General features: G+C 29.1%; 1 protein-coding gene across 1 annotated transcript in view; it reads right to left on the bottom strand.

Annotated features, from left to right (window-relative positions):
* Positions 1–8,317: 8,317 nt before the first annotated feature.
* The window catches only part of LOC111618539 (surfeit locus protein 4 homolog), a 34,172-nt gene continuing 19,221 nt past the window's right edge, over positions 8,318–23,268 (bottom strand). The window contains exons 3-4 of the mRNA XM_023360091.1: positions 18,421–18,464; positions 8,318–9,275 (exon numbers count right to left, since the gene is read on the bottom strand). Coding sequence (XP_023215859.1) covers positions 8,822–9,275; positions 18,421–18,464 — 498 coding nt within the window. The 3' untranslated portion in view covers positions 8,318–8,821. The remainder of the gene's footprint in view (positions 9,276–18,420; positions 18,465–23,268) is intronic.

Consider the following 23,268-nt stretch of genomic DNA (forward strand, 5'->3'; position numbering starts at 1 on the left):
CGATTGAGAATGACGTGATACCCCCACCCAAGAAATCCATACTTGGAATGATAGAGATTATGTTGAACAAAAGCCAAAATCTGTTTCATTGAGCTGCTTTTATAAAGTAAAACTTTAATTAACATAAAAATTAACTTTTAATTTGGTTATATTTGAAGATTAATTTACGTTTTTTTCAGAATTATTTCGGTTATTTTAACCTTGAAAAAAGTCTGAAGTCTCGTGTATTGTACATCACGTAATGCGATTATAAATGGTTTTCGCTCATTGAAAATGTGTCCTGTCTTCAAACAAATATCACAAAACTTTATTCTGTGCGATTTCCTTCCCATTCTGTACAAAATAATCGTGAAAATTCTATGATTTCGATACAAAAAAAAACAATCTTAAAAAGTTTCGAAATAAGGTCATTCCAAAAATTAGGTCAATCCAAAAACATTTGTTAGAAAAATCTATTATGAGAGTTTTACAAGTGATTTTTTTTTTAATATTTATAAATTTTTAAGAAAGTTTTCGATATACTTTCATGTTTTTTATTTATTTTTTAAGTACAGGTGCAAAACAATTTAATATAAAGTACACGAAAGACATGCCACACCAACACAGTGTGGGTGGCGTGGGCTCTGTAATACCTAAAAAGGAGGCCTTAATTTATAAAAATTAACTAAACCTGTTGAGTCTTAAAGTATAAAAACGCTGTATAACCTTCAAAGTTTGTGTTAATCATCCCAAATCTTCGATTAAAATAGGGAAAATGAACTTTCTGAGGAGGTTCTTTAAGGGTTGTAACACAGCTTACGTAGCGAAATATCTGACGAAACAATATTTTTTTTTATAGTTTCCTAAGCATATTTAATATCCAGGTATAGATATTACATCACAGATCGACCTAACAGATACGTATAAAGGTCATATATAAAGAGAACCGGTTTATTTTACTATATATGGGCATGTTTGTTAATGACGTAAGGCGGAATTAACCTCCTACATCGTTAGACAGGAGAGATTTATCCATTGGATTAACACCTGTTATACTACAAAAATAATTTTATAAAATGAACTCAAACACATGTTATATCTAAAAGCAATTACAAAAGAAATTACAGTCGACCCCCCTATAACACTATTGATTATTCCGTTTTATATGAATTCCATGTTGTACGAGTCACTTAGATTTTACAAATACGTGTGCCAGGCTGTGAACGGCTCACGTATTTGTAAAATCTAAGTGACTCATACAACATGGAATTCATATAAAATGGAATAATCAACAGTGTTATAGGGGGGTCGACTGTAATAACGAATTCGTGTTTATAACAAACACAGACACTGGAAATGTGATCTAACATTATTACATTTAACACTAGAATAATACAAATATGCAGAAAATCACTACACTAGAAATATAACGCTTATTATTTTTTAAAAAAGTACACTAAAATATTCAATGTTAGTTGTTTGTAACTGAATACAAAAAACACTAGTCACTTCATATACACGTACAATGTAAATAATCCATTGTTTTTCGTATTTTATAAGTATTAAATGATTATTAAGTAGTGTCTTCGTTAATATTCAACGATAGGTAGCTGTATTTTTCCTATTTTATATAGCAACAGCTCATATTTTAAAAGAAAACTGGTTTGATTAACCGGTTTACACGTGTGTTCTCCTCAAACTATAATGTAGCCTAGATCATAAGAAAATTCGATTAATTTAAGTTTAATTTCGTACTTTTTTATTTAATTAATAATGATATAGCCCTATCACAGAACAATATCTACATTGACAATAGATGACGGTATCCGTGAAAAGTCAAAAACTTCTGTGAGGTAATTTAAATACAGTGTGAAGAATGAAGTATGGCAGGCTCCACGTTGCATTCTTTATCAGGCTAGCAGAGGTGAAAATATGATTAACAATACAATAATGTCGCAACTTCCGTTTCTGATAATAGAAAATTGTGCTAAAATGTTATTTGCTTTTTCGATTTTTATGTTAAATTATTCGTAAAATCATCATTTCAAATAAAGTGTGTTAGAACATCTCGAAACACGTATAGAAAAACAGATAAAGGGGGACCAACAAGACCATTTGGCAGGCTCCGAACATACAAAGATTTGATTGGATTGATGAGATAAGGTAATGCAATACCTGGATCTGCTAAGGGGAGAACTTTCTATGGAAAACTGGCCTCTGATTAAATGTTATAGCTTCATGGGACCCAGAATAATTTGAATTAGGGGCTCCATGATTTCAGACATTTTTCTTCGGGAAATATTTTCTTATAAAAGATTGGTTTTTGGGCCATCTGTCGGTAAGGGTTCCAACAATTGCTCTTTTTGCCCTTAGGATAAAGCGCCGCTGTGTTAAACATGTGAAGAAACCTAGGAAAAACTAACTCCACGTGGCCAGCCAGTTGGTGAGTTGCGAACCAGCAACCAACTACCATATTACTTTAAAATGTTCTGCAACTATTTTCTGATAGTATATTCACGTGACCAATAAGTAATCTTATAAGAACAAATTTATATGTTGCTAATACAACTAAAAAGCCCATGAAGACAATACTCGTAATTATTGGAAAACCCCATATTAACAATCTATCATATGTATTTCATTGGTTTTTTTAAGGCTATTAATTGCAGCTTTCTCTAAATTTCATGAATATTTTAAACCCAAACAAATAAAGTTTTAGCCACTTTAAATTTAATAATAAAACATTATAAACAGATTTTTTTAATGGCTTTTTTCATGTGTTAATAGAGAATTCAACACAGTACATACCAGTCATCAATGCAGATTATGTAGACGTTGGCAAAACCGGTATTTGCATAAAGAAAATATTATTTGCATATTCCCTTATAACTTTTATACAAATAAAATAAATAACCTAGTTTATTGTTTACTTAGTTAATCCCGTGTTGAGGTATAACTGTATTAATAACGTTTACCCTTAATAAACTCTTTTCTGCATACATTGCATGTTTTACAGAGAAGCTGAAAGCTTAAAAAATAATCAGAATAAACAGAAAATAGAATATTTTTTTTTATATAGACAGAGAAAACTGAGTTCTGACTTTTTCAACTAATAAATTGTAGTCTCAGCTAAATTAATAGATGCATTTTTAACAATGGAAAATTTAAATAATATTAATCTTTTGCTCCAGTTAATGGACCATCTTCAGGTGTGGACAATTGGAAATGAAATGTTAAAGTGATGTTAAAACACATTCTTTAACCTTCAATTAATAAAAGGTGCATGTTCATCCCTATTAATTGTAGTCTCTAAAATCAAACTGTATTCCTACCTTCTAGCTTTAGGTTGAAAAAAAAGACAAAGTATAAGAGATAGAAAACACTAGTATAGAAATATGTTGAATGATTTATAGTTATTCAGTAATTTTTTAATAAAATAAAGTTTAATTTGTTAGAACACTGGAGAGAGAGGAACATTTTCATTAATGTTTGCCCATAACTTATAAAACAAACATAGAAAAACAGATATAAAAGTGTATTAAAGTCTGTCAAGTAAAAGATAAATTTTAAAAAAATAAGGCACACCTTTTTTATGTCCATTATTGGTTCAGTTAAGTTCACAATGGAGAGTCTGAGGACAAGGTGTACCAGTAGTTTGCCTAGATATATTCTGTCAAATCATCTATTAAAAGTTTTGAAATTTTTGACTTGGCTTCTCAAGAGTCTCAATGTTGGAAGTCTCAAGAACAGCAGTCCATTACTTCCTTATCTTATTACTTTGCATTACGTTTGAAAGTTTCAATTAAGACATTATTTTAATAGATTTAATGCAAATAATATGGAAAATTTTACAAATAGCATAAAATTTGTATTTATATTTGGGCAAGTAGTGTACAGGGTTTTTGAAAGATAACATCAATTGGACAAGATGTTATGGAGGAGTTTACAAGAGTTAATAATGTATAAAAAGTTTTCTTGCATTTGGTATGGTTTAGTAAAGACTGCTCTTTAAGGTTTTGTGATTATTTTTATTAGCAATTGAACAGTAAGCACATACATGCAGTAAGCAGTTAACAAGACAGAAAATACTCTATCAAAACAAGCTGCCTGACAATGTTTGATAATTAACTAACTAAGCAATGTTCAAAATACCCTTTTTTCTCATGCAAGCCATCTCAGCACGCCAACAAACTGAATGTTGAATCTTGTCCAACAACTCGTTGCTGTCTTACTTTTATTGCAGCAGCATGATTTCTTTGTACAAGGATATTGGTCCCTATTTAGATTTAGACATGTAAAGTGAACCCAGAAATCTAATGTAGCAAGCCTGTTGGTCTGGCAGGAACCCACAACCAACTACCAATATTCAACGGTTTCATCTCCTCAGTTACTGGTAGGCTCTTAGAGTTATGATAATACTGTTCATCACTTCAATAATAATATAGTATAATCAGAAGTTACAGTAAAACCTCAGAAGTTGAATTAATATGAAGTCAGATGTAATACAATTAGTGATTAGGTTCCTCCTCTATAAGTTTACATATGCAGTTCCCAACTTTTCTTGACTTGCTTAGCCATTTTTATAAGTTTTATTTCACGTATTAGTCAAACAGTGGTACTTTGGTATGCTATACAGCACTTTTTTTAATCAAAAAGCATTGGAGGAGAAATAATTATATTTTTATTATATTTAAAATTAAGCACCGAGTATTGTGACATTACGAAAGACCTGAATGCAGAACCCAAATATTCTTATAGTGCATGTGCCATTATTTTTTCGCATACCCTATGGATATGCATAACCCTGGTTGGGAATCACTGCTCTACATTAACATTAAAGACTTCCTCAATTTATTGTATACAAGTATGTTTCATTACTATAACAGTACAGTATATTTTCCTATAAGGATAATCAGCTTTAATACATATTGAGAGAGTATAATCTTAATACAATATTTAAGTATGGGTAAACTGATTCATAGACGGAAAGCTCTTATGACTCATAAAAATTAACTGGTCTGAATGAATAAGAGGAAGATACAGTAAATTTAACTGCCACAGATTTTGGAAATAGCAGATCTAAATTTAAGATAAATAAAAAAAAAAACAGCAAGTTAAACTTTTCATTTTAGAAAAAACTCTTTGGTAGTAGGTCAGTAAAAACAAATTCCTGTGATTGTGAAAAGGACGACAAAGAAAACTACAGTACATTTATTTTTATAAGTCTTTAATATTTTACATTTTTATAATTTGCTTTATATAAATTCAACTCCTTCATTAATCTATCATCATGACCCAAATGTTAATTATTGAACTTTATCTATCACATTATTGCATCATGGTCATTTTCTGTAATAAGGTATTCAGAACTGAAACGAAAGCATCCCCATGTTGCCATAAACTACTTAATAACAGCTACAAGATGATTATAAGTATGATACAAATAAATATTTCATTTCAACTCTCATATCTTTTACATATTTGTATTCAATTTTGTTCAATTGTGTCACTATCTATTGGCAAGTAATATGATATATTCTCATTAATCCAAACTAATTGGAACCCAGACCTGTTCAGATTAGTGTGTTTTTTGGTTTATCCGAAAATCTTTTTCCCTATGTATTTATTTAATGAGAGATTTCTCAATATATTTTATTTGTATCAGCCCATTGTATTACATCAGGATTACTGACAGAAGTCAACATTTTTGAGAACTGTCAAATTCAGTTCACTTGTGGAAGAGTTTTCGATGTTTTTCCGTTGGGTGTGACCATATAGAAAGAAGGCAAAAGGAGACTAATCTTCAGTTTATATTAAATTTATTTTAACATTACACTTATCTCATGCTACCCAAAATACATGGTATATATTTTGTAGCATGAGGTAAGTGTAATACCACATATTTTGTGTAGAGATAGAGATCCAGATTTTATCATCATTCAGGTCAGCATCCTATATTTGATACAGCAAAAACATTACAATTTCATAATCAAGCATTATACACACGTCCAAAACTTCAGGACAGACAGAATTTGTGCATGAATAGAGAGAACTGTAAATGAATGCTAATAAATATGACAAGAACTGTACTACTCAATGTCTAATACAGGGTAATACATAACTTGTAAGATTTTACAAAACAAAGCAATAGAAGTCTTTGGTGAAAAAGATACCTACAGTAGTGGATATAGCAGAGAACGGATAAAAAGTGCTTACCAATATCCAGGTAGTGAGACCTTTCAATATGAAATATGTCCACCTCAAACTACAATATGGTGCATACATCTTTGTAGTCTCATTACCAACTGGCGTGGTGACTTTTCCTAGCTATCACTGCTAGAAATTGTCTTTTTCCTTCAGTTTTGAACATACGTTTTGTGTTAATGTAAATATGATTCATTTTTAATTTTTGATTCTTCTATTACTGTTTTATACTTCCTACATATAACTTTGTGTGTACGTACATCTTATGATATTGTCTTTAAATACAATAATAAATACAACTCAAAGACATTGTCATTTTCTGTAATTTAATATGAAAAATTTAATTTATAAATATAATCTTGGATACTTCTAATTCAATTAATTCATTTTACATTCATTCATTTTTATATTTTATTTATTATTGTTATGAATGGATAAAACTGAGAATTCAGGTTTTATTGTAAGAAATTATAATTGATTTAAGGTATTTTACAACTTTTAAGCTTATTGATTACTGCACATTCTAATAAGTAAAAATCACAATTGTATCTAATGTTGAATAACAGAAAATAAATTTAGAATGTTCAGTGATTTTAAAAAACCTTATACAGGTTGAAACTCTAAATTCAGCATTATGTGATCCAGCACAATTTGAATCTGTCCACCCCTAGTTTGTAGAATTAATAAAAAAAAACTATATATAAAACATATAAAGGAGCCTGTCAGCAAAATTATGATGATTTACAAGAATAAAAGATCATCAGTGTGAGCCTTTGAGGTTCTATGATATAGACACTAATCTTTCTCCATCTCTTTTGACTTGGAGAATCATTGTGGTAGCCAGAACATTCTTAAGTTTTAGGTCTCCTCCCATTTTGTCCAACCAACTTTTTTGTGACTGTCCAAGGTCAGACTCCTTCCATTGTTTGGGTGTAAACAAATTTTGGCAGCAAGTCTAGGTGCATTCTTTCAACATAACTCAGCAATCTAATTTGATTGGCTTTAAAATTCCTGTTATGTATATGACACTGTACTGTGCAGTTGACGTATTTCAACAAACTAAAATGAAAAAGTTACAGCATATTAAAAACAAAAGTCTACAAAAGAATTTTTGATCCAACTAGAACAACAAATGGCAAAAACCACAAAAATATATTTATCGAAAATTTTATACTCAAAAAGTAGGACAAATGGGAGCCATGTTAATAATTAATAAATGTGAACATATGATAAACATGTGTTTATATATTTTAAGAAAAATATAATAAGAAAAAGTTATTTATAAACCTAAAAGCATTGTAAAAATAATTGTTAATTATACTTTATAGAAACATAATAAAATTTCAAGTACATTATTAAAATCTTTGCATTTTTGTTTTCCTTATACGAAAAGTAATTGATTTCTCGTTAAATTTTCTTTCCTTTTTTTTGTTCAAAATTAAGCATATTGTTTAAAAGCACATCTGTCAAAAGCTTTAGTATGAAGCCCAGGGTAGAGCATGCGCCATTTGTCCCTCGACAGACATTTTCCTTTTGTTTCAAACAAATTAAATACATTGCTATCTATTAATAAACATTCTATGTATTTAATTTTTTGTTAATAAAAATATTAACTTATAGGTGTAGAAACTACTATGTACCTAGGAAAAAAATTCTAAGCCCCATCTCTTGATAATCCCTGTTTACAAGTCTTAAATAGTGGGTCCTTTAAAATAATTGAGAAAGCTGAAGATGACTGAAACCATTAAACATATTGGCATGTTTCAGCTTCTCAATGATTTTTTTAAAAATGAAAATAATCCAAAAACTTTTATAAACAACTTTATTTTGTATTCATGTTTTATTAAGAATTTGTTAACAAAAAATGTTTTATTTAAGTGTATTTCTCGATAATCAGAAGAATCCGATTTGTATATTTTGACGACAACTACTATTTGTATATATTTGTATTATATTATATATTATTGTATATTGTATTGTATTATATTATATATTGTATTATAAAATATTTGTATATTTTGATTAAAAAAAAAACATTGGAGCTTGTCGTATCTTTAATAAAGCAAGAATTTTATTTTTGAACAAAAATTATTTAGTCATATTTGAATATAAAAAAACAAAACAATATCACAAATTTTCAGTTTCACATTAGTGATTTTATTTTTTTCTTTCAAAAAAAATAAAATAAAATAATAATAATACAACAAATCTCACATTTGAAACAAACATTCTTGTGGTAAAGTTGGCAGCAAAAATTACTAAATGTTATAGCTATATGGACATAAAAAATAATTAAAGTCAGCGGTACATTACTCGATAAAATATAATTTTTTTTTAATTAGAAAAAAAATACATAGAATACGGAATGCAGTCGTGAGACTAGTCCTTACGCCAATGCCTACCGTCCAAGACACGCTTTCGGGCAAGAGTTTGAATGTAACTGACTGAAAGTTTAATGATTAGAGCCAAATAATTTTAACCTCCCAAAGCAGTAATTTTATTATGTAAAAAATTTAAGAATTGTAATAATAAAGTATACATCAATTTAATAATGTGAACGAAAGATGTGAATAAATTTGCCCCAGGAAAGAAATTACAAAATTAAAAAGTAAAATGGTTTATAATTTTGGAATTCTATCTACCACCTCTTTTTGTGTTCGTCCATACTGACGCCTCCCGGACCTAAAGATACAACCATGAGCAATCCTCCGATAACGGATAGCGTTTGGAAAAAGTCGTATTTCAAGAAGTCTCTCATTGGCTTGTAGGAAGGTATTGTCCACCAAGCATTTAAATATAGATTGAGAAGGGACAACCAGAGAACGAGGACGAGTGCAGATAATTTGGTCTTGTATCCTACCGTGACCAAAACCATCAGAGCGGAGCCGACTATATTCTGAATGACTTGCAGGAAAGATACTTCTAGTCGGAGGACTGTCATGAACATGAAAACCAACAATATTCTTCCGGTTAACTGTAAATAATTTTTGGGTTTGTTATCGCCAAGAGTCGGTACGCCGGCAAACAGACTTTTTCCTTCCACTCTGCTTTCGGCCAACAGTAGTAAAAGTGCACCTACAAGTGACAAATTCCTAAAAATAAAAATAATTTGTTTGAGAAAGTCTTTTAAACAAGTATTTTAACATGTTCTTTAGTAAAAAAAAAAATAACTAAAATTTATCATCATGAAAAAATAACCTCATTAAGTTAGTGGTAAAAAAAATCCCAACTTTCAATTAGTTTCCAGCTAATGAGTTTAGTACCCAATTTTCTCAAATTTTCCTGTGGCCATAAATTTTTTATCATTAAACCATTTCTCACAAATCTGTTCACAAAATGATTACAAAATTGTACACAGTTTATGGTGCATTGACAAGACATCCCTTGTGTCCTAATCAGAATACCAGCAATATATTGATCAGTAAAAGAATGTCAAACCAAGATTGTAATGGTGTAGTGTTGTGTTCAACATGAAATCATAGTGTCCGTTTATCTTAATCATCTATATTTAAGTGGAATATGAGAGAAAACTAAGATTATATGGACCTATTGAAATATGGAGGGTACCTGAAAAACAGGTTTGCAGGTTTGAGTTAAAAGTACCAGAAATTTTGATCATATTATAGGGAAAACTCTATATATTTAATTCGAAGCTGACAACAGGTTCCAGGCAAATGCAGATTGACTTAGTGGTATCTTTCTGTATTATATTAGCTATATAAAGAAAATCTTTTCTATTGATCTTATTAGTTATTGAAAGAAATGAAAGATTTGATATATAGTATCTGTTGTTTGCTTTAAGATGCATCTAAATGATAAGCAAATATTACATATGGTACTTGCAAAAGATAATTATTTTACCAAAACCAGGGCTGTGGAGTCGGAGTCGGATGGTAAGGAAAAGTCGGAGTCAGTAGATTTTTACGCGACTTCCACAGCCCTGGCAAGGCTGTTGAGTCGGAGTCATGGAGTTTTGGTGTTTTAGCTGGAGTCGGAGTCGGATGATAAGGAAAAGTCAGAGTCGGCAGATTTTTACGCGACTCCACAGCCCTGACCAAAACACTTGCTTATTTACATTCCAATTTTAAAAAAAATATATATCTATTGTTTCATAAAGTGTTAAAGACAGTTTCTTAAGAAGTATTTTGATTAAATAATAAATAGATAATACACAGACTAATTCTGTAAATCATAATATATAGAAAGAATTAAGATATCACAATTTAAAATATGTAAATTTATGTAAATAAGATGCAATAATAGACATTCAAACTTCCATATAATGAACTGCCTTTTGGAAACACAGTGAATTTGTTATACAGAAAACTTGTTAAATGGAAAATGTACCAATACTGAAAAGAGAAAAACAGTGTACTGTAATGGGAACGATGTTTTCTTCTTCACAAATCTATCCTCGTACTCATATTGTGAACAAAATGAAGTGTTAGGTATTCATTCTACAAGAAAAATTAAACATATGATATATATTATAGCAATTTATTAAAATTGAGGGGAAAAAAATGTTACAATTGAAATTAGTCCCACATATTTATGCTGGAAAATAGCCAGTAATCTTTGCTTCTTTTATGTGATTTTTATTATATATATATTCTCTAAATTTCATGAATATTTTAAACCCAAACAAATAAAGTTTTAGCCACTTTAAATTTAATAATAAAACATTATAAACAGATTTTTTTAATGGCTTTTTTCATGTGTTAATAGAGAATTCAACACAGTACATACCAGTCATCAATGCAGATTATGTAGACGTTGGCAAAACCGGTATTTGCATAAAGAAAATATTATTTGCATATTCCCTTATAACTTTTATACAAATAAAATAAATAACCTAGTTTATTGTTTACTTAGTTAATCCCGTGTTGAGGTATAACTGTATTAATAACGTTTACCCTTAATAAACTCTTTTCTGCATACATTGCATGTTTTACAGAGAAGCTGAAAGCTTAAAAAATAATCAGAATAAACAGAAAATAGAATATTTTTTTTTATATAGACAGAGAAAACTGAGTTCTGACTTTTTCAACTAATAAATTGTAGTCTCAGCTAAATTAATAGATGCATTTTTAACAATGGAAAATTTAAATAATATTAATCTTTTGCTCCAGTTAATGGACCATCTTCAGGTGTGGACAATTGGAAATGAAATGTTAAAGTGATGTTAAAACACATTCTTTAACCTTCAATTAATAAAAGGTGCATGTTCATCCCTATTAATTGTAGTCTCTAAAATCAAACTGTATTCCTACCTTCTAGCTTTAGGTTGAAAAAAAAGACAAAGTATAAGAGATAGAAAACACTAGTATAGAAATATGTTGAATGATTTATAGTTATTCAGTAATTTTTTAATAAAATAAAGTTTAATTTGTTAGAACACTGGAGAGAGAGGGACATTTTCATTAATGTTTGCCCATAACTTATAAAACAAACATAGAAAAACAGATATAAAAGTGTATTAAAGTCTGTCAAGTAAAAGATAAATTTAAAAAAAATAAGGCACACCTTTTTTATGTCCATTATTGGTTCAGTTAAGTTCACAATGGNTAAATCATTTGTAATTGAAAAACTTTTTCATTTACAAACAATTTTTCACGGACAATGAAAAAATTAAATGAAAGTCAGTAATAAATTACAGTACTAACTGGATTGCTTTTATCATCATCATTTTGTATTTTATTTAAATATAATGTTAATTACCAGGTGTTAAATAATATAACTAATATATTATGATCTAACACAATTATCTATATTTTGTTGCTATTCAATCAAACATTTAATTCATTTACATTAAATGCTTATAATTTCTTGTTGATACTTTATTAACTGAATCTTAACGTAAAATACTTCCATAATCATTTCTTTCTCATGGAATCTATTTTTCTAAAATGAAGCTGCTATTGAATCTCTCTTTCTTCTTCTACAACTGAATCTCTTCCAGAAATACTGGAATTGTTGGCTTTGATGTAGAATAAAATATTCTCTAGTGCCAAAATTTTTAAATTCTAACATTACAATTAACTCAAAACTATTATTGATCTAGATTATCGACTCTTAATAATAGAATTTATAATTTCAGACTAGAAGCAACCATTACTAACTTAGAAAAAAATGGAAATTTTTTAAAGCAGATAATTGACACTGAAAGTACCTATGATAAATGATAATCTTATGTTACTTTTTGAATAAATTAGCTGGTATTTTTTTTAAATTTATATTCACACTTAGAAAAAGTGAATTAATATCACTTAAATAAATTGGCAATATCATTTCAAAAAGTATATATGTACAAGTATAATGTAAGAATTTAGGTTAATTGTTTAAAGAATTTATCAAAATATCTAAAAATAGAAGGATACAGGAACTCTGAAGTGAAAAAAATATAATAATATTGACTGAATAATGTCTCATAAAACTAGTCAAAGTTAAATAGATGAAAGTTGGAAGTTAAAAACTAGTTAAAACTAGTTTTCAACTTAAAAAATCACAAACCAAATTGTAGCTCAGTAATAATTTGTAATAAAAAATTAAAAATCATAAATTATCATGTAATTGCTTCACAAATCTCAAAATAATATAAAAATGTATAGTAACAGTTGTCAAAATTAATTTTAAATATTTGAAGAATACATAAGAAAAGAAAACTGAAAGCAGTTAAAGGAGTCAGGAAACTTTATTCTGATTAAGTGATTTGCGACACTTTTAATCCAGTCTTCAGATCAATAAGGGAGGCAATTTGAATAGAAAAATGGTTTGTATTCAAACTTTACTTATATCTTATGGAATTTTTATTTAATAAGCGAAACATTTTATATAAACTCTTTTTTAAAAGTTCATTTGCAAGNTTCGGAGTGGCTATTTCAAAGGGCAATTTTGGCAACTAAAAATAATATTGTCGACGATATCAACTTTAATATTCAAAAGAAAATTCAAAACTGGCAAGACCTCCTCCTCTTTTAAGTTTGGGAATTGTATAAAATATAAATCAAATCAACTTTTTATTAACAAATACACTAAATACAATTTACACAGTTTTCACACTTTATTTTCGATTTATATTCAGTCACTGTATCATTTTTATTACTCACACTTCACTGTTTGTTTTTATTCACTCACTGCACTACTTTGGAATTTTCACTTCTTTTTTGGTTCTTCCCTTCATCACTGATAAGAAACTGATGTTCAAACCCACAATGGATCTTGCTTTATATATCCCACCAATGGATAGTCCCACCCATACAAAAAAAAGCTTCGAATGGTCCACAATGTTCCACAATGATGACATTTGAATCATGAAGAAGCATTCCAAAACCAGGAGGTCTTATAGGCCAGATACAAAAATAGGACCTTAAAATTTATTTTAAAAAATATCAATATAGACTCCTTGACTCATCCCATAATCAAAGATAAAGAAACTGCAATAGTCTTGAGAAAACTTCACATCTCATTCATTTATGGACTATGATGTCTTACAATGACTGAATGCTAACAGTGCATACTTATTCCTAAATATTCTGCATCTTATTATATCATTGTATAGGAATATCATAACATAGTATTGATGATAGCTACATACTGTCCAAACCTTCATTCCAAATTGTTTAATAATTCAGAGCTATCTTATACAACAGACAAACTAAAAATCTTCAAATTTAGACCTCATCTGAAAGCCATCTGACTATCAAAATAATTGACATTTTACAAACATTATAGAGGTAACATAAATAAATATATTTAAAAATTTTTACAAACTGTTATACAGTGGTACCTCAGGATACGAAATTAATCCGTTCCGAAACTGAGATCGTATCATGAAAATGTCGTAAGGTGGATCATCTTTTCCCATACGATTACATGTAAAACCAAATAATTCGTTCCAACGCGAAAAACATACTCAAATNCTTGCTTTATATATCCCACCAATGGATAGTCCCACCCATACAAAAAAAAGCTTCGAATGGTCCACAATGTTCCACAATAATCTGGGATGTTCCCTAATGTTCCAGAACATCCCAGAATGCTCTTGAATACTCTCAAATGTTCTGGACTGTTCTAGAAATTTCTAGAGGGCAAAACTTCCAGCCCTTATATCTTCAACAGCACACCCTTCAGGTAAAAAATGGAAACCTTCTTCATGGATGGAGGATAGAGGGCTACCACGCCATATAACTCCCTTGATCGTACCAGGACTCGTTTTTGAGTTTTAGCGACATGCACATTGTACACTTACCTTTATAATATATATTGATGATGATGATTAAAAGACTAGAACAGAGATGGGCAAATGGCATGATTGCCAACAATTCTTTTCCATCATGCAACCTGGAGATCGCCTTAAAAATAAATATCTAACATCTTTTTAAATATTTTTTTCTGAGTCATAACAAATTTATCAGGTTTCTAAAGTGTGTATGTGAATTTGATTATTTGAAAATGTTTAATACTTAAAACAGCAAATAATAATAATAATAGACTCCCAAAAATTTCAGTTGGCACAAGAGAAAATTTTGCATGATATATAGATTTGGAGATTTTGAACTGCACACTTAAAAAGATTGCACACCTCTGAACTATAGCATATCGTTTAAAAAAAAATTCTGATAATTTATTAAAATTTATACGTTTTCATTCAATACTCAAATATTTTACATTACTTTATTTTGTGAACTTTCTTTCATTTTCAAAAAATTATGAGTTCCATATTCAAATATGATCAGAGATAAGAACATTTTAATATAATGCTACCCAATAATATAAATCAGTTACAATTATGTAAAATTCAGATTAACAGAAAGTAATTAAGAACAGAGAAGCTTCGATAAAAAGGTCGACTCCACCTGTAGAGACTGTTTGTTCCTGAAGGTATGAGAAGGACAGAAGACAAAGCATTTCTTCAAAATGAAGATTTAGTGCTTAAAAATATTGTAATATTTTTTTTATATACATATAATTAAGAACATTCATATCTTAACAGATACAAATGAAAATGCATTCTCAACCTCTCAATATTAAACGCATTGCCTTTCACACATTAATTCAAGATCATATATATAATAGATTTTAATCTCGTCTTTTACAAAGTGTTTGCTATTTATTAAAGACATCAAATGAGTTAGTAAAATTATAGTACAAAGAATACTGTGTTAATTTTTTCACAGCATTATGCTTGATCAAGAAATCTGCATATTTCCTTAATTAGAAAGATATAAAACCTAATGTAGTTTAAACAGTACTATATTAATATTTTTTAATTAATAAAACAGCAAAATAAGATAAAATTATATCATATATAGCAGTGTTTCCCAATTACTGGTCCACTAAGTATTTTTTCTGGTTCACAAAAAATAAGAAGATATTAAAAATTTGACAAAATAATACACACAAGAAAAATTCTCAATTTGATATTCAATCCATTCAGAATGTGTCTTTAAATTTTATTGGTTTAGTAAAAATACATAATAATTCAAAATTTTTAAATTTAACATATTAAAAATTTTATACAGGTAGCCTTCGGTTTACGCCGCAGTTCCGTTCCTACAAAAGCCGGCGTAAAACGAACCCATATTTACAGTGAGGTATAGGGTTAGGTTCTACATAAGTGAAAAATAAGCAAATAATTTTATTTATTAATACAATATAATACAATATATATAATATTTTATGATAAAATGTATTTTATCATAAAATAAAGTGAAATGTTTTTATTAAAAAATTTTAGTTTCGGATCTCTTACATTTTTCGGAAAAAAGTATCCATCTTTAATTGTTTACATTTTTGTTTTGTTTCATTGAGAATTTCGGAATATGGTCGAATGGATGCAATGATGCTTCTTTTTACATTTGCACTTCGCTCCCAATTATTGTCTAACTCACATCCGTTCATCTGTCAAACTTTCCATAGTTGAAAGGATGTGTTAACCTGACATAGAGCTACAGATGAGCGGAGACACTGATTGGTCGACCACTGGACGCTGTAGCGCATGTATAAGGTCAGTTTGAGCGGGAAAATTGAAGGTGGCTAAGGAGAGATAAATATTGTCTGGCTAATAAAAAAGTATCGTCTAGCCAAAAAGAAGTAGATTTGTCTCACTAAGGATAGTTTGTGATCGCCAGAAGTGCTACTGCGTTGTAAGGTGTTTTCTTGAACGAATTGATATGGGATACATTCATTGGCACTATGGATTCAGATGCCATTTATTGAACTATTAAGTTTGATAACTTGATTCGTGGGTACCTAAACGTTTAGTGTTTTAATATTAATTTAATACAAATGTATACATACCCAATAATATTAAACAGAAAAAATAAATATATTTAATAAAAATCTTTGTTTTAACGAATGTACAATGTCGCGGCTCGGTAAATACATCAACACTGAAATGAAAATCAGTCTAGCATAGAGAAATCGGGGAATTACACCTTGAAACAGCGAATTGCGCAGCGGTGTTATTGTGAATCGGCGTAAATTGAACAGGCATAAACCGAGGGCCACCTGTATTTAGCTATAATTGTAATTAGAAGTGCAGATGCCTCAGCAGTAGGTATCAATCAAGGCATCAGTCATGCAATATTCAAATGGATGAGTTAATGGACATTAACAATCATGCTATTCTTCTATGCTATATAAGATATGTAGAAAACAACATATGAGAAGAAGTCCTAAAGATTTCTCAAAGCTTTGAATGTGTTTTTTTTCTTTCTTTTTGAGGCACACAGCAAGAATTGGAGTACGTGTGTCAGAATATGCACAGATGTTCTGTGACCATGATTATCAAGTTGTAAGATAAATATCAAGAGTTGATATTTATCTTACAACTTGGTTCTCTGCTATTTTTTCAAAGTTTGGAAAACAATAAAAAAATTTCTTCAGGAACAAAATTCAACCCATTTAAATTTTTATTAAATTAAATAGTTAGGCTTTTTGGCAAACATATTTTCTCCTGTCGATGAGCTTCATTTATCACATCTAGGAAGTATGAAACTTTCACTGTTTGGAATGAAATGGAAGAATTTTAAAAATAAACTTTTATTTGCTTTAAAAAAATCTTAAATGTTTCCTCATCATAATGAATTTTAACTTCAATTAATATTAATCAGAAAGATATCTACTTTATGAATGAATATCTAAGAACCTTGTCTGGAAATTTTAAACATTTTACCCAAATTGAAGATCCTCAATGACTATGGATTTCTGTTCCATTCGCAAAAAATGATAATCAGATTCCACCAAAATCATTCTTAAATTAAGCTTGAAAGAGAAACTCTTATTGAACTTTTTCTGTCATCACCCTATCCTCAAAATTTAAATTACTATCTATGACTCAATTTTGGATTTCTATTAAGAACAAATACCCAGAGCTTAGCAAGAAAACTTAAATTGTTACTTTCTCCATAATGTACCCATGCAAAAAAGCATTTTAAACCATATCAGTAATTAAAACAAAATATAGAAATTGGATAAATTCTGATGCTATACTGAACATTGTTGAAACATCACTATATCCACAACCCAAAAAATATGTATATAAAAAAAGGCAGCAATAGATTTTGAAAAAATAAACAATATTAATTATTTTGTAATAAGCCAAATGACTGCCGTATTAAATTGGGTTGCTTATCCACAATTATTTTTAATTAAATTTAATTATTTAGATATTATAAATTATTTAGAAATTATTCATATTACTAATGTATCGGCTTTGAGATGTTTGTATATGTAATTATTTTGTAAGTCTGCTGTGCATTATATTAAAATTTTTGAAAAATATATTCAAGTTTCATATAATATGCGAAATGTTTTACTACACTTTTCACTTTCCCAGCCCATTAAAATTTTTACATCTTTTGCAACTCTGCAAATGGAAAATGTTGAAAACCACTAAATATAGCATAAATCCAATAAATTCTTATTGTTCTATACCGATATTTATACAATTAATAATTCAAGACATATATTAAAAATATATATTATGTTTATATTCAAATATGATATTGTGAATACACTATAGTATTCTGAATAGTAGAATTATTTTCAATGATAACAAATAATTGTAAATGCAATCATATTGTGTATTAATTAACACACATTTTTATATAATGCTAGCCAAGCAAAATGTAACACCTTGATGGACTAAAAGATATTGAAACAATGGAAGCTTCCTCCATGGTGTTCCATTTTGCTTGTCCAGCAGTGTATTTGTCATAATAAATATTTACATACCTCAAAAGAAACTGCATATCCCACAGGATGTTGTATGCAATAGACTGCAAAAAATATAGAAATACAAACATTAAATTTTCCAATAATTACTCAAAATAATAATTGATTAAAATTAAATATTTATTTTATAATATTGAGAACATTACATATATTATTTAAATGCTAAAAAATGAAAAAAGTATAGTAAAATTTATATTAAAATAATTGAAGAGCTTATTTTCAAAGTGACTCATCTCTATTTTTTAGTTTTTTTTTTTAGTTCATGGCACCAACACATACAATGTTAAAAAGAGGTAAAAAAAATGATCATGTCTATTAGCTGATTTGTTTCCATTGGGGAATAACTTAAGCTGGAAAAGATAGATAATGTGCAGAAACTTTTAAATAAAATGGAAATAAGTGATGTGCCTTACTGCAATGACATTTTACAAAAAGTGTTTTCTTGTTTAGAAAGAGATTGATTCTAAATAGGTACTGTGACAGAACAGTTACAATATGATTTTTATTAATAATTTTATGTAATCGTTAGGTTTTCATTTTCTTTCTTTTGGAATTAGTACAGTAGAGCATCGTTTATCCGAATCAATTGGGGACTGGGGTGGTTCGGATAACTTATTTTTCGGATAACGAATCATATACGAAAAAATATATTAATTTATTCCATGTTGAAATTTTTCTCCGTTGCGTGTCGCTTCGCGTTGAATTTTCGTTGATGTTAAGCCTAATGAAGACTATTGCATCATTAAAAATTATTTTTTTATTTTGTACAAACAAAATAAATATATTGAAAAATATAAAAATAATAAAAAATTATACTTCAGATGTTAATTTAGTATCAAAAACGTAAAATATTTGAGTAACCCAAGAAATAGCCGAAGATTGCAGCGCCACAGCACTAGCGAAAATTTAAATTTGCCAACTTAATTGCTTTCGGATAACAGACATTTCGGATAACCAGCTTTCGGATAGACGACGCTCTACTGTATATTTTTTTAAACACTGTTTTTTTATTATCTTCAGTCATATGAACAAGGTTCGTGTGATTTTCATTTTCGTCTTATTTGTGTCTTATTTTGTATATTCTCTTTTGTTTTTATATATTAAAAGTTCTTTGACCATCTATTTGTTGTTTTTATTACATTATCCATTTAAATGCTGCAATTTTGTTTCAAAATGGTTTATTTCCATGATTTGAAGTATGAAAACTACCATTTCCAAATATTTGAATTTCAAGGTAAATATTACCAACAATTGGAAGGTATTCCAATGGGATCTTGCATATGTCCTAGATTGGCAGAGTTCTGTATGATCATAATTGATAAAGAAATCAATAAAACCAGAGGTATAATAAGTTACCAAAGATATGTAGATAACTGTTTCATCGTCTACGATAAAAGTATACTAGATATTGACTCTTTCGTTAATGAAATTAATTAGATAAATAAAAATGTTCAATTCCAATGTGAAAAAGAAGTAGATAATAGTCTGAATTATTTAGAACTTACTATAGTTAGATTAAATAGTAAATTATTATTTAAAAAGTATGTTAAAGATTGTGCTACTGATAAAGTTATACACTTCAAATCTAATATACCTTTATATATAAAAAAGAACACTTTTCAGATGTATATCAACAAAATTAAAGAGAGAATGACCTTGTAAAATGATCAAGAAATGGAAATAGAAAATATAATAAAAATGTTTAGCTTAAATAATTACCCTAGAACATTATTGTTAAAGTGGTTAGAAACAAGTAAAAGAAAAAGAGAAAATGTCACATTAAATAGACAACCGGGAGTTGTTAGGACTTTGTATCTTAAAATGGAATATGTTTTTGGTTTTTTGAAAAATTAAAAAAATGAATTAAAAAATTTAGATATTATTTTAGTACCAACCCATACAAGAACCATAGCAAAAATAATGAACATAATGATTTAGAAAAAGATAGTGTAGTTTATTCATTAGATTGCAGTTCACATAAAAAAGATACATTGGTGAAACCGGAAGAATATTAAAGACAAGAATTAAAGAACATATATATGCCATCAAAAATAATTTGATATCATCATCAGTGGCACAACATTGCACTACCAAAGGTTATGAAATTTTAAAAGATAGGGTCAAGAGTATTCTGATAGAAAACAATCAATTAAAAAGAAGACTACAGGAACACACAGAAATTCTGAAAATACAGGAAGACATTAGAATTAATAACAACATGGGACTGAAGCTACATGAGGAGTGGAATGACATCGTTTTTACATAACCTTGAAACAGATGCTGAACAGATGTAGGAGTAAAGTCACATCACATTGTAAAATGAATTGTAACAAGGCAGTTGGCTCCACACAGTCTTATGGATTTGGTGTATTTGTTTTGTTTAAGGTCTGGAAATCAATTATTTTAGTAATAGTAAGTTCATTGTTAGTTTAGCTCCCTTTTGGTTTTTAATATACTTAACAATATTTTATTATTAATAGTGGAACCGTATACCAGAATTCGGAAAATGTGGGAGAAAATAAGACATTTACTGGTCCCAAATAGTGTGATATATCCCATTATTATATAAATAAATTTTATGTTCGATAGTTTTAGTTCTTTAGTATATGGGTTGTATTAAAAATTGTAAATACAGTGCACTGTATATATCAAAAATTCCTTTGTATTGGTTAACTGTTAGTGTTATAATTATATGTTGGTACTACATGTTTGTAAGCTGATGAGGGGTTTGTAAGCTGATGTACCTGAAATGCATCCTTACCTAAATTTGAAGGTGATTACTAAAGACTAACGTTTTGTAAAAGATTGGTCTTTTTTTTCTGTTGGCCTTGGTGTGATAAGCCCTCCAAATTGTTAAATCCTATTTATTAGACTATCTAACTGTCTAAATTAAAGTCCTGGGCTAAAAGCATCATTTATTATTATTAATTAAGAAAGGATCACTGATACAAAAAGTACTTTATCCATCCACACATTGAAGGGAATTAAACTTTTAACTACCTTCATCAAAACAAAAATAATGTATATCAATGATACATTTGCAACAATTGAACAATTTAGAAACACTGTTTCAAATAATCCAATTTATTTAATATTTGATGAGAACACATTTATTCTGTAGTACTGCTTTAAAATAGTCTTGTACTGAGTCAACAAACTTGTGCAAAAGGTCTTGTGGTATGGATTGTCATAATTTCCAAATTGCAGTCTTCAGTCATGTACAGTTGTTTATCATTGATCTTGCCCATAAATTTTATGAATCGATCATCTCCAAAGATTCTCAATGGAGTTGAAGCAGACCAGAGCAAAACAGCAACATTACTGATACAACAAGTTATCAAATCCACAAAGGACTGGCTTGAAACCAGTCCTTTGTGGATTTGATAAGTGTATTGAGACATGTCTTGTTGGAAATACAATCACCTCCAGCAACAATATATACAGCTGCCAGCAAATGTTCTCCAAGTATGTCCTTACAGTGAATAGATGTTTTTTACCCATGAATAAAGACAAGCCCAACAATTTCTGTATGGCAAAAGATGCCCAAACTGTGACACTTCCAGCAATCTTGCCTTATGGAAAATGGAACAGTTGAATAGCTTTTTTCTCTCAGCACACACATGCCAGTAATTTCTGAGGCCATCTTGACCATAAAGATTCCATTTCTTTTCATCGGAGAAGACAACTTGACTCCAATCAACAGTGGTCCAACATATATGTAATATGTTTCCTGAAGGTGAAATAGTTTGTGTGCACAAGCTTTTGATATATTACATTTGCTATTTAGTATGAAGATGTAAATAATCCATTTACATCAAGTTGCAAACGTTTAGCACAATGTGCTATACAGTCTCATGCATGATGTGGCCTTTCCTACAAATGTTATCTTTTAAAATATGCTTCCTATAATTTCTGCATTTATGACCTGGTCTTGTATAGTAGTCATAAGTCTTCTCTCTTTACGAAGAGTCATCCCAAGCCAACCAGTCAACAGTTTGACAGTTTTATCAACATGATCCTGACTGAGATCATTCAGGTACCTATCACAGGGCACTTTCTAAGCCTGTACAATGATGTCTGTGCTTTTTTGTATACTGTTGTATTAGATCCAGATAGTTGTATTTTGTTAATATTTGTTCATGTTTTCCTGTGTATTTGTTTGTTTTTTTATGTTTGTGTATGTGTTTGTGTGTGATGTAAGACTCCAAATGAATATGTCAGTAATGAGACAACATTATTATTACAATACAATCTCAATAATTCAACCTATGTAAGACCAGAACCGTGTCAGATTACGGAGATTACCAGATTAGTTTATTAAAATAAAATTTCCAATAATGATTTAAACAGAAAAAGAATATAAATGATTAAATATAAATTCAATTGAGCACAAACAAATTTGACAGCATGGAGTCCACTTTTAATGATGGAGCAAAACACAAGTTGGATTACTGGTCAAAGCATTCAAATGCACTGCCATTGCCAGAAATCTGTGTTGCTAAACTGATAAATTACAATTAAATTTAGTGTAAAATTGAAGTGACAAGGGAAAATTTAGTGGAAGGTACAATATTTTTGACAGGAAATTTTGGGATTTTTATATTTATATAGTATTATGTCATAAGATACTATATATTTCTTGAATAGCTAATATGACAAGTATAACAATCTTTAATGTCATGCTGAAGCTTGAATGTTTAAGCTTGGGTCCAATATTATTCCATGTTTAGTAGAAAAATATTCAAATTTAGTGGGAACTGTATTTGAATTAGTGGGAATCTTGTCCATGACTTGGCAACAGCGCTAATGATGACTAGTGTTGGATCACGGAACATGTCAAACTAATGT

The sequence above is a fragment of the Centruroides sculpturatus genome, unplaced genomic scaffold (genome assembly GCF_000671375.1).
Source record: "Centruroides sculpturatus isolate CEXI.00-Female unplaced genomic scaffold, Cexi_2.0 scaffold156, whole genome shotgun sequence".
Classification (NCBI taxonomy): Eukaryota; Metazoa; Arthropoda; class Arachnida; order Scorpiones; family Buthidae; genus Centruroides; species Centruroides sculpturatus.